At 36.9% G+C, this 16,320-nt stretch overlaps 1 protein-coding gene across 1 annotated transcript; it reads left to right on the top strand.

Annotated features, from left to right (window-relative positions):
• Positions 1 to 1,492: 1,492 nt before the first annotated feature.
• LOC145294195 (retinal guanylyl cyclase 2-like) lies at positions 1,493 to 2,510 on the top strand. The gene is given in 2 exon segments (XM_080141306.1): positions 1,493 to 1,984; positions 1,986 to 2,510. Coding segments are annotated over 2 exon segments (1,017 nt in total).
• Positions 2,511 to 16,320: the final 13,810 nt, after the last annotated feature.

Below are 16,320 nucleotides of genomic sequence, written 5' to 3' on the forward strand. Positions count from 1 at the left end.
ATGAAGATACAAGCGCTCGAATGGCGTTAGGTTACGATGCCATTTGGTTATATGCTGTAGCTTTGAAGAACATAGTTTCCAAAAGTCTTACAGCAACAACAGAAATGATCACTAAAGAATTAAGAAACGTCAAAATTGAAGGTCTATCAGGTACTTTAAAGCTAAACAAAGACGGTGATAGGGAAAGATTTGAGGCAAATATTCGAATAATCGATGCCAGTAAATATAACGAAAGCATAGGAAAGGTTGCCCCATTATATAAACATATTATGAATACTTTCGATAACGAATATATCGAATATATATATACGAGGGTTATGAAGACACACCTTATCTTAATATGACAATCTTATCAACCGAGATCCCTCTCTCACCAGTGTATAATATCCGTAGATTTATGTAAATGACAAGGAAGCTGAGCAAAGATAATCTTCATTTTATCAAATACAGCGATAAATCACGGCACCCGGAAGTTATGTATCGCATGGAAAGAGTACTTCCGTCTTTCACTTGCGAAAATCCTTGTGGCAACCATCCGTCTATTTACAATGTAAACAGTTTCTAGAATGGAACGTGCCGATCAATGAACAAGTGTAGCTGCAGTAAAGGATTTTTCGGTGATTATTGCTAGAAGATGATATGCAATTGTAAATACGGTTACTGTTATTTCCCATTTCAATGCACTCGTCACAAAGGATACACTGATAAAGAATGCAATATTCCTATTTGTGTCAGTGACTGTTATAACGCCGAGTGTATGAAACCCAATAATTGCAAGTATTTCTAGCGACTTTGGATCGGTAAATCATACAATACACATCTGACGGAGATTATGGTGCCTTTAATTATAAACTTCATTCTGTTCATATATCTGGGTTACATATTTTTCATTTTCTTTCGGAGACGTACTGAACGTACGGCTGCACTTTCTAATGTGGAATGGATAGTAAATTGGAAAGATGTACATCAGATACCCCAAAATCCCACCTTGCTAAATAGCACGAGATTTAGTAATACCGATGGAGCCCTGACGAATGATATATACTATTGGAATAAACGAAATTGGTTTCTGCGGAAAATAAATTCGAACACAATTAACCAAGATGACGTGAATGTCCGCCTTGAGATGGTGGAATTGATTAATTTAAATCACCAAAACTTAATCACATATGGCGGAGCATGTATCGTTTACCCCAATGTATGCTTGCTTGTAGAAATAGCCCAAAAAGGAGGCTTGAGTGAAGTTTTACTCAATGATGAAATAAAACTGGACTGGAACTTTCGTTTCTCGTTTCTAAAAGACATTTGCCGAGGAATGAATTTTCTGCACACGGAGACCCGAATTGGTTCCCATGGTCGCCTCAAATCGTCCAATTGTCTCCCGGATAACCGCTGGTGCATTAGAATATCAGGCTTTGGAGCTTCGACGATTCCCTATGGACCTTACTTAATTTAAAAGAACGAAACAGAAAAGTCAAATCAATACTATACAATGCAAGAACTGCTTTGGACAGCGCTAGAAATATTGGAAACAGCGTCATGCCTCAATGATGTTAAAGTGGGCACCAAAGAAGGTGACGTTTATTCATTTGGGATCATCGCATCGGAGATCGCTACACGAGACATTCCATTCGCATATGAACGATGTTATGTATCTACTTGTACGTTGATCGACCTCATCGTTAACCGAGATAACCCATTGCTCTCAAATGATCTAAAAATTTGGCAATCACTTGAGAAGGACATGGATATAGTGCGCCCATATATTCATGACGACTACCTCACCGGAACAATGACAGTGAAATTAAAATTTAAGAAAATGCTTAACGATGTATGGGCTAACGACCCGCTTGCGAGGATGACATTTCAAAGAATAGCCACGGTGCTAGACAATTTATTTCCAGTTCCAGAAGAATTGATGGACAATTTGATGCATATGCTAGAATCGTATTCGAAGAATCTTGAACGGATTGTCTTGGAGAGAACTGATGCGCTTGAAGCAGGAAAAAACAAAAGTGGAAAACATTGTGAGCCAAATGCTGCCGAAAACCGTAATCGAAGAGTTGAAGTACGGTAACAAAGCTGAACCGGAACATTTTGAATGCGTCACCGTTTACTACAGCGACATTGCTGGCTTTACAACGATCGCAAAGAATATCCAGCCTATGCAAGTTGTGGATCTTTTGAACGATTTGTATATCCTGTTTGACAGTATCCTCGCAAAGTACGATGTCTACAAAGTGGAGACCATCGGAGATGCTTACGTGGTGTCAAGCGGAGTTCTAATCTTGAACGGCAACTTACACGCTGGAGAAATTGCTACAACATCTTTAGACATGATGTCCGCTGTAATGATGATAGAGACTCCCCAACTAATCAATTTAAAATTGCAACTACGATTAGGCATCAACACAGGCCCTGTAGTTGCTGGCGTGGTTGGTCTAACGATGCCTCGCTATACTTTATTCAGGGAGGCAATTCAAATAGATTCCACCATTGGGTCGTCGTAAAGCCAATGCGAATTCAAATTAGTGAATATACCGCGAAGATACTTAAGCAACTCGGGGGTTACTTCACAAAATATCTGTTATATCCCGTTTTGACGGTATATAATAACATGACAAAATACGCCGAGTGGAATGCGTAACAAAAAGGTTTATTCGTACTTCGAATAATACACAATACAAAATGGCTGCTCGCCTTGAAGTTGATATACGCGTAAATGAAGGTAAAGGAAAAAGGTAACTTAACGTGTGTGAGCGGAACGTTCGTCCTGGGAGCTTGGTTAATCCTGACTACACTTGGAGAGTGTAAGACGCGAGACGGTCGGGCTAGTGCGTACCACTGAACTGCCTCCAAGACAATACCAGACGCTCTTTTATACACCGTTTCGTATCCGGTGCTATCCGTAATTATGTCCCTTATAACACCTCCCCCTGAAGCTGAAATCTTCCCGATTTTAGCTTTAATATCGCTTCCGTTTAGGATCAGGACTTAAACGCCTGACGACTTTCCTTTTACGTGTGCTCTTCCTTTTGGTCAGAGTTTCCTTTGGTAAAGAATTCTGTTCAGCCCGTGCGGTATGTTCAGGAGATACATTCATGGGTCCATGTATACCCACCGGTTTTGGAATGTCAAATGTGTCGCACAACGTTTCCATTGAAATTTCCTCTGTATTTTCCGAAATTCTGGAACGGATTTGATTAACATGTCTTTTACAGACAAAACTGGGACCTTGAATAGTATAGACCATGTTCCCAATTCTTTTCTTAACAATACCGTCTACCCAATGATTTTTTCCATTCTGAAAATTTTTAAAATAAACTTTATCTCCTGGGGAATAGCACTTTACATTAAAGTTTTCTTTTCTGGTAACTTTCTTTTTATCCGGTAGAAGTCTATCGAAAATGGATCTAATTTTTCTTGCGAACATAAGTTCTGCAGGGGATGAATTTACATCATTGTTTGGATTTGGGGTTACTCTGTAGATCGCTAGAAATGTTTGTATTGTCCGCTCATCTGTGTCAATGTTCATGTTTTTCCTTAATGCCCGCTTAAACGTGTCCACAAATTTTTCTGCCAACCCATTCGATCTAGGATGGTAAATAGTCGTCGTGATGTGCTGTATATCCAGTGAGTTGCAGAATTCTCTAAATTCGTAACCTGTGAATGCTGTACCATTGTCACTCACTATGGTCTTTGGTACACCAAACCGGCTGAAAATTTCGTCAAGTGCACTTACAGTGTTCCTTGCTGTTGGATGTCTGATCTTGAATATCTCCAGCCATTTGGAGAAAGAGTCCACTACAATTAAGTAAAAAAAACCTTTTAGGGGTCCGGCATAATCAATATGCAGTCGTGACCAGGGCAAGTCCGTCTTTGGCCACGGGGTCGTTTTTACAGGCGGATCTCGGGCTGCTAATTGACATCCTTTGCACGCTTTGACACAGTTTTCCACCTCTTTATCCATACCAGGCCAATATACGTAACCTCTAATTAGGGATTTCATCCTTGAAATGCCAGGATGACCTGTGTGAAATTCGTTTAGCATTCTTTTTCGTAATACCTGTGGAATTACGATTCTATCGGCATACATAAGCACATCTTCGCAAATGGAAAAAGGTGTAATTTCTCTTGCCATCTTATTTCTTTCCGTCCGTCCTATTTGATTTTTCATTTGCTTTATAAAAACGTCTTTTGCAGCTTCTCTTTTAATCTCTTCTAGAGTTACCGGGAGTTCACGGATCATATTGCATATTGAGTTTGAGCATTCGCTTTCATCTTTAAGAGCTGCAATTACCGTCTCTTCGAAACTTTCCTTTCTTTTTGGAATCAACCTTGACAGTGCATCCGCGTGTCCTAACTTTTTTGATGACACATGCTCCATCTTAAACTGATAGTTTAAGAGAGTTACAGCCCATCGCTCTAGTCGATTTGCAGTATGCGTAGGGATGCCTTTCTTCGATCCAAATATCGTGATTAGTGGTTTATGATCCGTCTGTAATATGAAGTTTCGTCCATGGAGAAAACGGTTAAACTTTTTGACTCCAAATATTATTGAGAGAGCCTCCTTTTCAATCTGGCTGTAGTTTTTCTCAGCTGCAATCAAAGTTCTTGACGCGTGAGAGATTGCTTTTGTTGTTCCATCCTCATACTTGTGGAGTAATGCAGCACCAACTCCATAATAACTGGCGTCCGTTGCTAGTACAATCTCTTTCTCTGGATCGAAATGTGCTAATGCCAGATCTGATAGTAAACATTTCTTAATTTTCTGGAAAGCAGACTCACATTCCTTTGTCCAATTCCATCTACTGCCTTTTTTTAGTAGCTCGTTAAGAGGAGCTCTCAAATTATGTACATTAGGGATGTATATCGCATAGTATTGTACCAATCCCAGAAATGACTGTAGTTTTGATACTGAGTCTGGGGCAGGCATCTTATCAATTGCTTCGGTCCGTTGTGGATTTGGCCTTCGTCCATCTTCGTCAATTATTTGACCCAGGTATTTGATCCTTTTCATGAAGAAATCGCATTTCTCCGGACTCAATCTGAAACCAAACCCCTCTATTCTCTTAAGTACGTGCTTCTTGTGCTCTTGCAAATTACTGCTCTTTATCAAGATATCGTCAAGGTCTGCCATCGCAAATTCCAACCCTGCGAGCATCGTATCCATTATCTGTTGAAACAAAGCAGGGGCGACCTTTAAGTCAAAAGGAAGCCTCTTTAGCTGGAAGATACCCTTGTGCGTATTAATGCACAGGTACTTTGAACATTCATCATTGACCTTGATTTGCAAGTACGCGTCTGAGAGGTCTATCTTGGAAAAAATTTTTCCTCCGTTTAGTTTTGAGAATAGACCTTCTGTCGACGGAAGGGGATAATTGTGGTCCTTTAAACAGTCATTAAGGCCTGTTGAGAAGTCCGCACAGACCCTGATTTTGTTATTTTTCTTCTTCACATATACCGTCAGGCTGGCCCAATCCGTATGGTCAACTTTTTCAATAACCTCTAACTGTTGAAGTCTTTCCAACTTCTTCTCGATTGCGTCCATCGATGAAAACGGTACCTTTCTTTTAGGTTTGAACACTGGGGTGGCATCTTTCTTCACTTCAAATTTGGCTTCTACTTTCACACAATTTCCAAGTCCTTCAGCAAAAACCCTTGGAAATTCTGCTTTTACATCGTCCAGAAAATCTTCCACTTGGTTTGCTTTCTCTATGTTCAACCTATTACAAAAAGAATTAACTGGTCGCTCCCATAAATTAAACAGGACAAACCAATCCACTCCAAACAGACTTGTGTTCCTTCCTGGAACCACATACACTTTGGACGTGCGTGTCTAACCATCAAATGTCACGTTGCACCTCAGCTCTCCTTTAAATTCCAACTTTTTGCCGCACACACTCCTCGCCATCTTGCTGGTTTCCATTAGTTCGGGTCGACCGATCCTTCTCCAGATATCTTCATCTATGATGCTGATGTCCGAACCACTATCCAGGAGTAATGTTACAGGATGTCCATTTATGTGAACACTGACATACTTACGCCTTTCGCAACTTTTCTCTTTCCTTGTGCGAAGCGCATTCACTTTGTCAGTCTTTCGTTTTTTCTTCTGGTCACAGTACGTTCCCTTGTGGCCTTTGAACCCACATTCGTAACATATCTTATTCCTGAACCAGCAGGTCTTTTTGGTGTGTCTCGTACTTCCGCAACATTCACAATTTTGGTACTTGTGCATTCTAGGGGTCCTTTGTTCTTGGGTCTTGTAAGTTCTAGGGATCCTTTGCCTTTTTACATGTTGTACCTTGTAAACGCTTTTTTCTTTAATGCGGGTGTTGTCTCTCTTGATATTAATGAGACGTTGACATTCCTCGGTAACTTTTTGTAAAGTTATATTTGGGTCCGACTCCATAATTGTCAGGATCCGGGATCTGATATCTTTGTCCCTTGGTTCTGTGAGTCCCTGTACAAAGATTAAACATTTAAATAAATCCGCAGAAATTTCATTTAATTTAAATGATTCACATAAGCAATTTATAATACAAGCATACTCTAAATAGTCTTCAGATTCCGATTTCTGTAAATTCAAACATTTATATCTCGAGTGAAAAAGGCTATCTCTTTTATCAAATATTCTAGACAACGTATTAATTGTCTCTTCAAAGGTCACTTCCTCCGGTTTTTTGGGTAAAATTAAGTTAGCGTACTTAGTGTTTTCGTCAGTACCCAGTTTTTGGAGCAACAGCGTGACTTTTTCTTCGTCGGTCCAATCCGAACACCTCTTTGTAAAAACTGTTTCATACCTTCTATAGTATGCTGGAAATGTAACGCCAGTATTGGGAGAGTAGTGAAATTCCGACAAAGAATTTGAAATACCTTCTGCAGAAAAATTCGTTTTTTTCTCAGTTGTCGAGGTTTGAATTAATTTTTCCAAATTCTTTTGCTGAGTCGATATTTGGCGTTGAAGTATTTTTGTTTGTTCTTGTTGTGCCTCTAAAGTTTTTTGTGTCATTTCTTGCTGTTGTTGTTGCAGCTGTTGTTGTTGCACTAAGAATTGTTGTGTCATTTTTGACTGTTCCTGAACGCTAAGAGTTAGCACTTTCGTCAACTCAGCCAATTGTTCCATATTTAAAAAAAATGTCTTTCTAAAATTTACAACAATGATTCCACAAAATTTCGTAAGTATACGTTTTTCGCCAATTAGCAACAAGTCTTGCAAGAATAAATGTTTCCACACAGTTCATACAATTTAGCAATAGTAATTCTGCCTCAACGTAATTTTACACAATAATACTTTTCAAATTTACACAACGAATAATGCCCGAAAATGAGCAAACTGTTTTTCAACAAAAATACGGTTGCACGAAAAAAAGAAAAAAATTAAATTATAACAATAGTCTGTTTAATTTAGAGAAACAAAAAATCGTAAAAGTTCTTTTTTTTTCTTCCACAAACGTAATCCAAAGGTGCCGGGTTCGAATTCCGCCTGCGTTCCTCACATATTTTTTTCTTCAAAAAATATAAATAAAGTTCACTTTACCTTGTCAATATCTTTCAAGTACAATTTTATTACCTTTCCGTGAGTTCATATCGGAGAAATCCGTACTTTATGTAAGACAATTTCGAATAGTTCTTTGCCGTACGTGTTCAGTAACGAAATCCTTGTAAATTTGAATAGTACACAGTCCTATTAGTACGTTAATTTATCTCTGTTAAGAGATAAGAATCATCCTTGTCGCCAACTGTTATATCCCATTTTGACGGTATATAATAACATGACAAAATACGCCGAGTGGAATGCGTAACAAAAAGGTTTATTCGTACTTCGAATAATACACAATACAAAATGGCTGCTCGCCTTGAAGTTGATATACGCGTAAATGAAGGTAAAGGAAAAGGGTAACTTAACGTGTGTGAGCGGAACGCTCGTCCTGGGAGCTTGGTTAATCCTGACTACACTTGGAGAGTGTAAGACGCGAGACGGTCGGGCTAGTGCGTACCACTGAACTGCCTCCAAGACAATACCAGACGCTCTTTTATACACCGTTTCGTATCCGGTGCTATCCGTAATTATGTCCCTTATAACAATATCACTGGAATATAACTGTTTGTGGGGAAAGCATTGACACTTATTTTTTAATTGGGAAAAGCAATTATACAAAACGACTGCCAGAAATTGTATACAATAACAAGCAGGATAAATGATGCTTTAATGCCCCTAATTCCTTTAACTTGTATGATTTAAATTTTAATCTTATCTTGGATTTTCTTGGATTATTTTATATTTGAATAAACTATATTACTTTTTATCGATTAGCAAAAACTATCACAATTTGGTAATAGGGATTTTAAAACTAAATTCGTTCATTCATTGTGAGTAACCATCTAACTATAGACTATCTGATGTCTCCTCTTCAACTCTCTTCTTTCAATTAACTAACTTTCCTGTATATATCAAAACTAATTCTCTTGTGCTCACATCATTCGACTACACAAAGACCTAACATGCGACTTCTCAGTCTCGTTTTCTCTGGTCAAATTTTTTGTTTATATATAAATTTGAAAACCTAATTTGTTTACGTTTGCTACATTCCAAAACTTATAAACATTATTTGCCCTTGTAATACAACCTAATTTACATATCTATAATCATAATAATGTTCTTTCGTAATAATAACTTCTTTATATAGACATTTAACTTCTATAGATATAAAGTAGTAGCATTCGCAGGTGTGTGTATATGTGTCTGTGTGTACAACTCCTCTACAACCCATACCAATGGACCGATCATGACCAAACCTGGCATGATGACAGTTCTCTACCCAGGGATTGTGCACACCATTTTCAAGGTTAAGGCCAACGATCAAGGTCATAGCATACCGATATATATTTTCCTACAGCCCACACCACTAGACTGATCATGACTAAACCTGGCATGAAGATGGTCTCCCACCTAGGGATAATACATACCATTTTTCAAGATTAAGGTAAAAGGTTAAGGTCATAGCCTACGTATATATATACTCTCCTAGAGCCCACACCATTAGACTGATTATGACTAAACCTGGCATATGATGCACACCATTTCCCAAGATAAAGCTCAAAGGTCAAAGTTATAGCCTATGTATACACACTCTCCTACAGTCCACACCACTGGACCGATTATGTTCAAACCTGACATGAGGATGGTCTCTGACCTAGAAATGGTTCACACTATTTTTCAAGGATAATGTCAAAGGTTAAGGTCTGGACTTTGCGTATATGGCGAGTATCTTTGCGAGTTTAATAATAATAGTAGACCATACAGTTGACTATATGCAAAGCCAATACATAACAACCACGTCACCCTCACCCATTGCAGCATACTTTCAAATATGACTTTTCATTAGGTTACTTTATTGTATGATTTCTTTTGGTGATTGTAAAACGATGTCTATGGTGAATTATATATAGAATAAATGCGGTATTGAGGTGGTTGTTGAGTGCGAGTGATGTTGGGAATTTGTTAGGATATACCAGCTTGCAATAGTTCATCATGGCCGGTTTTCCCTCCTTTTATTCCCATTGTACCACATTTTTTAAAATACTTTCATTGTGTATTGAATACCAGCCTGGGTGCCCAGTGTTGCCCGGGTGTTTGGAGATGTGTGTAAAAAAAAAGTGGTAGTAGGCAGGCAGGCTCGAACCCGTATCGTGAAGGAGGAAAAGAACGTGAAAACAAAATACGTCTTTGTCGTGGTGTCCAGCGACAAACCAGAATTGGCAAAGGCTTAAAATTAAGGCTAGTCAATCGAAAAGAGGGTATGACTTTCGAAAATATGGGTGAAAAAAGTGATCCTTCCTTGTAGAAAAGTGGACAGTTGAGGGTGAAGGAATTAACGCTTTTAGCCAATTTTTCGATATTTGTCGTCCAAAGGGTCGAGCTTCAAAACGATATCGATCTCGTGAAAATCCGTTGCCTGTGTCAAAAGTTTTAGGCAGACATACATACATTTAAACAGACAGGTGAGATTTATATAATAGACTAGCGGGGGTACCCGGCGTTGCTCGGGTGTTTGGAGGTGTGTGTGGTGTTAAATAAAAAAGAAACGGGGGTAGTAGGATCGAACCCGAAGCCCTGAGGCGAAGTTTGAAAAGAAAATCGGCCAGCCAGAATGAGTTACTGAAAGATGTTTGAATTTATATAAGTAAGAACAAAATTGACAGGTGCGCGCACGGAAGTCGTCGCGCGTTACGATGAAGACGACGACGACGACGACGACGACGTCAATGACCAGGTTTGTTTGTTATAAGCGAAGTAAAAAAGAAAACAACGTTAAAACTAAGCGGGGGAGGGGAGGTAATCAAAACACAAAAAAACTAACGTAAGGCAAACGAACGATGAAAACAGAAAACGAACACGTGAAAAATGGCTTAAATAAGCCTGTTTCGATATTAACATTTAAAAAATCGGTAGGTACCCGCGTGTTTTTGGGTGTGTGAGGTGGATAAGCGAAGTAAAAAAAAAAAAAAAAAAAAAAAAAAAAAACACAGAAAAACGAACGTTACGTGAAAAATGGCTTAAATAACACTGGTTCAATATTTAAATTTAAAAAATCGAAAAAAAATACATCTCACACCACGATTCGAACCCAAAACGTTTACATAATGAACCAACGGGCTAATCAACCGACCTAACATGACGTACATGAAATTTGTCAGTTTTTCAACTATTTAAAGTAAATCAGGCCATAACGTCATCTGGCGCATGCGTAGAACCGGTCGTCGTCACGAGAAGACCGTTCTTTTTGACCTCTCCCCCCTGTCGAAAATTGTCGATTTCGGGGTGAAAAAATGAACATTTTTAGCCAATTTTTCGATATTTTTCGAGCGAAGGATGGAGCTTCGATATGATACCGAGTTTGTGAATTTTCGTCGTGTCTATCGAAAGTTTTTAGTAGACACACAAACATACACACACACATACATACATACATACATACATGCATACATACATACATACATTTTCGCTTTTATATATATAGATGAATATTTGCTAACACAACATTTCAGCAGTTGTAATATCTGACCATCTTAAGTTTCATTTAATCAAACTTGAGAATGTTTAGGTCAAACTCAGAAATCCGTACGGAATTTTTAACGGAACTCTTCATTTAATCCACGTTAATCGGCTATCACTCGTTCAGTCAGCCATGTCTTGGTAGAAATCTTAAGTAATTTGTAATTGTATTCCTTACTATTGCTTGTACGGCTGAAACTCCGGAAGACTGTCATTTAGAAATGATTATCGTAGCACTTTGTGCTACGTTCTTTGCAGGCGAAGATAAGAATAATAGTATGAATAATCCAAATAATGCAAATTATCAATCCCCCTCGAAAAAAAAATCTGAAATGTAAAATTATTTCTTTAACTTGAGCATGTTTTTTAGTTTGGAACAATTCTATTTTACAAGGGACGTTCCAAAAGTAATGTTTTCTATATTTCTATTCCGCCCGAATTGATCAGAGCGGATTGCAACTTGCATTATTATGATGATTGAACTTATACACCCATGACCTGAAAGTGTCATCCCTCCGTTGCAGTTATTGATGATGTGAGATTCTAAGAAAGCAACCCTTGTCATGGACTAGGTATATCAGAATTTTTGTAGGAATTTTTGACACCAGTAACACGAAACTGCGAATAACATATAAAAAAAAAACCCTCAAAATTTCTCATTTAAAAGTGGGTTGTTTATTTTCTTTATGGATTATACTTCCAAAATAAACTATTAAAGTTGTATAAAAAGTAAAATAAATTGTATTTTTTATTTTTTAAAAAACAGTAATGAAATTAATTGAATTCTATGAGTTCAGTATTTTTCAATTTTTAAACTTTAAAAATCTATCAACATTTTTCTATTGATTCTATTTTTACGAGTCAATGTGAAATTTTATGCTCTTTTCAATAAACCGAATATATTTTAGACAAGCGTTTTTTTTAATTCACGGTCCCCCCCCTTTTGAAATGTCTATTAAAAAGTAAATAATTAATTTACTCACCAAAGTTTTATATATCACAAATTGAAAATAAAAGATCAATAAATAATATATTCAAATTTAAAACAAAAAAGTAGTGTTTTTTTAGAAATTTACCTGCAAAGTCCGAAGTTTAAAACCTTTTTTTTTAAATCACGTTGTTTTTTTTTGTTTTTTTTTTTAATGAAACCTTGGTCCTTGCTCCTTTAATTGAAAAGAAAATAGGGTGTGAATTACATTTTTCAAGTAGTTATAAGCTTGGAAAAACAGGGAGTCGAATTATTCAATATTTTTCACAAAGTTAATAACACACCTAGTCATGGACGTGCGTCAGAAGCAGAGATACGTCACTGAATTCCTCCACGCAGAAAAATCAAACCGAACAACATTCACCCGCACATGTTGAACGTTTCCAAGCCAATGCAATTGATGTCAGCACAGTTAAGAGGTTGATTCTTCGATTTCAGAATGGCGACAGAGATATGACTGAAAAAGCGTTCTCCAGATTTTTGTAGGAAAATAAATTCTGGAGCACAAAGGGTCTCTAGTTTTAATGGTACCACTTCCGTCTTCGCATCCATTCAACGTTTAATTATTATTTTTTTTTAAATAAGAGGCTTTACTTTTCGAACGACCCAGGACAGGAAATAAGTTGAGTTTTAATGTGTTAGGGCATTTATTATTAAGTACTCTCCATCCTAGCAACAGCGAATCTACTTATAGCCAGTTTTAAAAAAAAATCTTTTTCACAAAAACTAAAGCATATTGCCACTGGAAACACTAGACGATACTATTTGGGATCCTGTCTAATAGGGAACTGTGGAGAGTTGAGCAGCGAGATATCTACTCTCATTACATTTAAACTTCTGCAGGTTAGTACAATTAGGGAAACAGGAAACTGTCCGAGGGGAGAAACTATACAAGTAGAAAGCTTTCCGACATCTAGGAACTTTACAGTAAAGGGATTTTGTTATTTGTCGTGCTAGTCGGGGCTTTTAGCGTCGAGGAGGCACAAGTGCTATGAGTTCATCAGCACATTTCATTAAAATACTTGTAAAACAGGAATAGGGATGCGACATTGCAGTGATGGGACAGAAGTTTGAGCTCTACATGAAAAAGCAGGTTATTACTGTGGTGTTATTTGATGTATTCCAATGTTAGGGAAATTTAATAAGTATGAATGTAGTCATATTTCATATATAAGAAGATGAAAAAAAAAGAACACCGAATAGGTTATTTTATATGGCATTTTCGATATCTAAAGTCAGAAGATTTGTATAACCATTAAACTGAAAACGAATTCTACATCAAAACATTGTTATATGATGAAATGAATAAACGACGTAGCAAATGAACCAATTGTAAAAATCCTGAGTAATTTTAAATGGTCATTTCGTGTTTGTTTTTCATTTTTTTATTAACTAACAGGATTGTTAGGCATTGACAGAAGAAAAATGTAACATAACTTCTATTCTCCTCTCGTTCCACCCTACCCTGTTTCAGTATTCCTTGTTTCTTTTTCGCCCAACCCATTCCTCTCTCTGCAAATACGCACATAACTCGAGTCGACGTAATGAAATAACTATGTGAAAAAATCAGAGTTACTTTCTTTTGTATCCTTCCTTTATATGATAACATTAAAATATGCACGTACGTTTTGATAACATTAAATGATATAATTGGGCATTCGACACTCAAATAATGAATCTTGTTCATTTTTCATTCGAGATTACTCCGATTACAAAATGCAAACTTTGCGGGTATTTGCTGTGTATTTTACAAGTTTTAGTTGGACATACAAACAGAGATTTCCTCTTTATATAATAAGTTATCTGGTGCTGTCAGCTCCTTATCGCTGCGCAAACTTGAAATATGTAGTACATGAATCTAATATATAAACGGCTTTATGCCTGTTTGTCTGTCCGTCTGTCTCCATATTTTCAAACTCTATCTCTTCCGAAATTAAAAGTTGCAGATCGGTGCTAGAGACCTCAAACGATTAGATTTTTATGGACCGTTCTTCTATGGGTCTTTAGCTGGTTAAAATAGTTTTAAGGGGTCAAAAATGGACCAAAATTGAAAAAAATCTATATACATTTTGTATATTCATCTTCGTATATTTTTAATTAAATTTTTTTAGTCAGTTCATATGCATGTCGCCCTTGTACAGTGGAAATGTCACGAGCTTTGAATGGTACAGTTTTGCTTTCGGTTTCGATTCTAGCTAATGGCACCCACATACTTTTTTTTCCTTTTGAAATCACGACTCTATAATAATAAATACGAAATCTGGATAAATTAAAATATCATATTTAAGTGTATTTTACGACTGGGAAAAGCATCCCCCACCCCGTTTAAAATGCTAAACACTTTATTCATAATTTTATTGTAAACACAAAAAAAAATCTTTCTCACTTGTTCATACGGATAAACATTAAATTTTGGTAATTTCGATAAAAAATCATTTATATTTTAAATGCAACTGTTAAGAAAGAAATAAAACATGAAATCAATTTGCCTTTTCATTTACAATTTAAAAATGCAGCGTAATTTATTTAAAATCAAATCTTCTTTAAAGAAAGGAACATTTGAAGGTAAATGCTAAAAGCAAAACGAAAAAAAAACATGGAAATAAAAAAAATATTATGAAACGGAAGTATTTGTTATATTAAAATCAAAAAATAAAACTGAATTTAAAAAAGCAGCAACAAATAGTTAATATATGAAATGTTCTTTTACAAAACCAATATGCAAATTAGTTTATCATTCGACCGATATTGCATATACATAAGCTGTGTATAAAAAATTGAATTTACTTTAAATGTGATGTTTACAATCTACGGTTGATATAAGAAATGGGCCAACTTTCGTATCAGGACGTTGTGACATAATCCTTAAATTGGATTATGTATTTAAATGAAAATTTAAATAGTTAATTTTAGGCTAAACAATACTATTTGTTTTGAACTGAGCGAAAGTCTACTAATCTATTCTTCCTTTAAAACTTAAGATCAAAGTCTGAGAGAACGAGGACGACACTGTGACCGGGTCTGGGAAAGCAAAGGATTCGGCCAGCAGATATTTTACCAGCTAGAGATATTTCATCAGCCAAGCAACGAAGAAAAAAAAGATTTCGTCAAATCTATTTTTAAATTGGAGTTTGAAACAGAGAAGAGGAAAGGGGACCGGAAGTGATCCTACTTCCCCTTCCCACCTTTCTTTAAGTGGATACTAGCGGAAGTCGGTCTCTTTTCGGCTTGGACGCCGACCGGCTAAAAAGTCACTCTCCTCGTGAGATGAGGGGGCGGCCTCTTCCATCATGCGATAGATATAGATATATGAAACACGGACGACGCGACTTCTCCTTCGTGAGAGGGACACATGATGCGACTTCTCCCCTTCGTGAAAGAGACAGTGCATGCAATGCGGACGACAAGAAAAGAAAACCTGCGGATTTGCTACCTGCACTTTTCCCCACCAAAAGGATTACCTCAAACTGACTACGTCGCCAGCAAGTTGTGAAAACATACAAGATAAAGAAATAAAAAGAAAAAGAAAGAGAAGAGAAAGAACTGTGAGCGTAAAACTTTGTTTCCTCTTTCCTCATGCTGACAATTTAATTTTCCCACGTGGTATCGCGTAAATCCTAATTACGCTGTTAGACCCCTTCCCACTCAGTTCATAAGCTTAGATATATCTCAAATTCCATAGCTTTGAATGCATTTCTTTTTCCTTCGTTAATTTTAATAAACCTAGTTTGTATTATTTGGAAAAGTGTTTGTTATTTCGTTCTTTCTCGTGTTTTTGTTATGTTCAGTCTTCGTGTCTCTATTCGCTTTTTTACCCTTGTCACATGTGCGATAAATATTTATTTATGTTTTTTTCTCGTAAATCCCCTTTTACCCCCTCCCCCTTTGGTAAGATGTTATGAAGATAAACAAGTTTCGTTTCTTTTGGAAATTTTTGTCATACCCCTATGTTGGTGCTTTTTACTTAATCCCACCCCTCTATCGCATGTGTAACAACGTAAATACACCTTATTAACTCGGTAAGCAGCAAAATCCCACGCCTTCACTGTGAAGGTCCACACCAATGCCAGGCAACTTTTCACTCTGAAAGTTTCTTCTCTTGAACAGCTAGCCTTTGGAAGTTTCTACTGATTTTCTGTAAAACAGTCCTCGTTAGGGATTAATCTACTAATTGAATTGTATCTGCGGCCTTTTCATTCCTTGATTTTCCAACTAATGACTACAATGCCATTATTCCCATGCGTTTATGTTGGAGAAACTCATTCCACCAAGC

The sequence above is a fragment of the Euprymna scolopes genome, chromosome 15 (genome assembly GCF_053919585.1).
Source record: "Euprymna scolopes isolate OS-2025 chromosome 15, ASM5391958v1, whole genome shotgun sequence".
Taxonomy (NCBI): Eukaryota; Metazoa; Mollusca; class Cephalopoda; order Sepiida; family Sepiolidae; genus Euprymna; species Euprymna scolopes.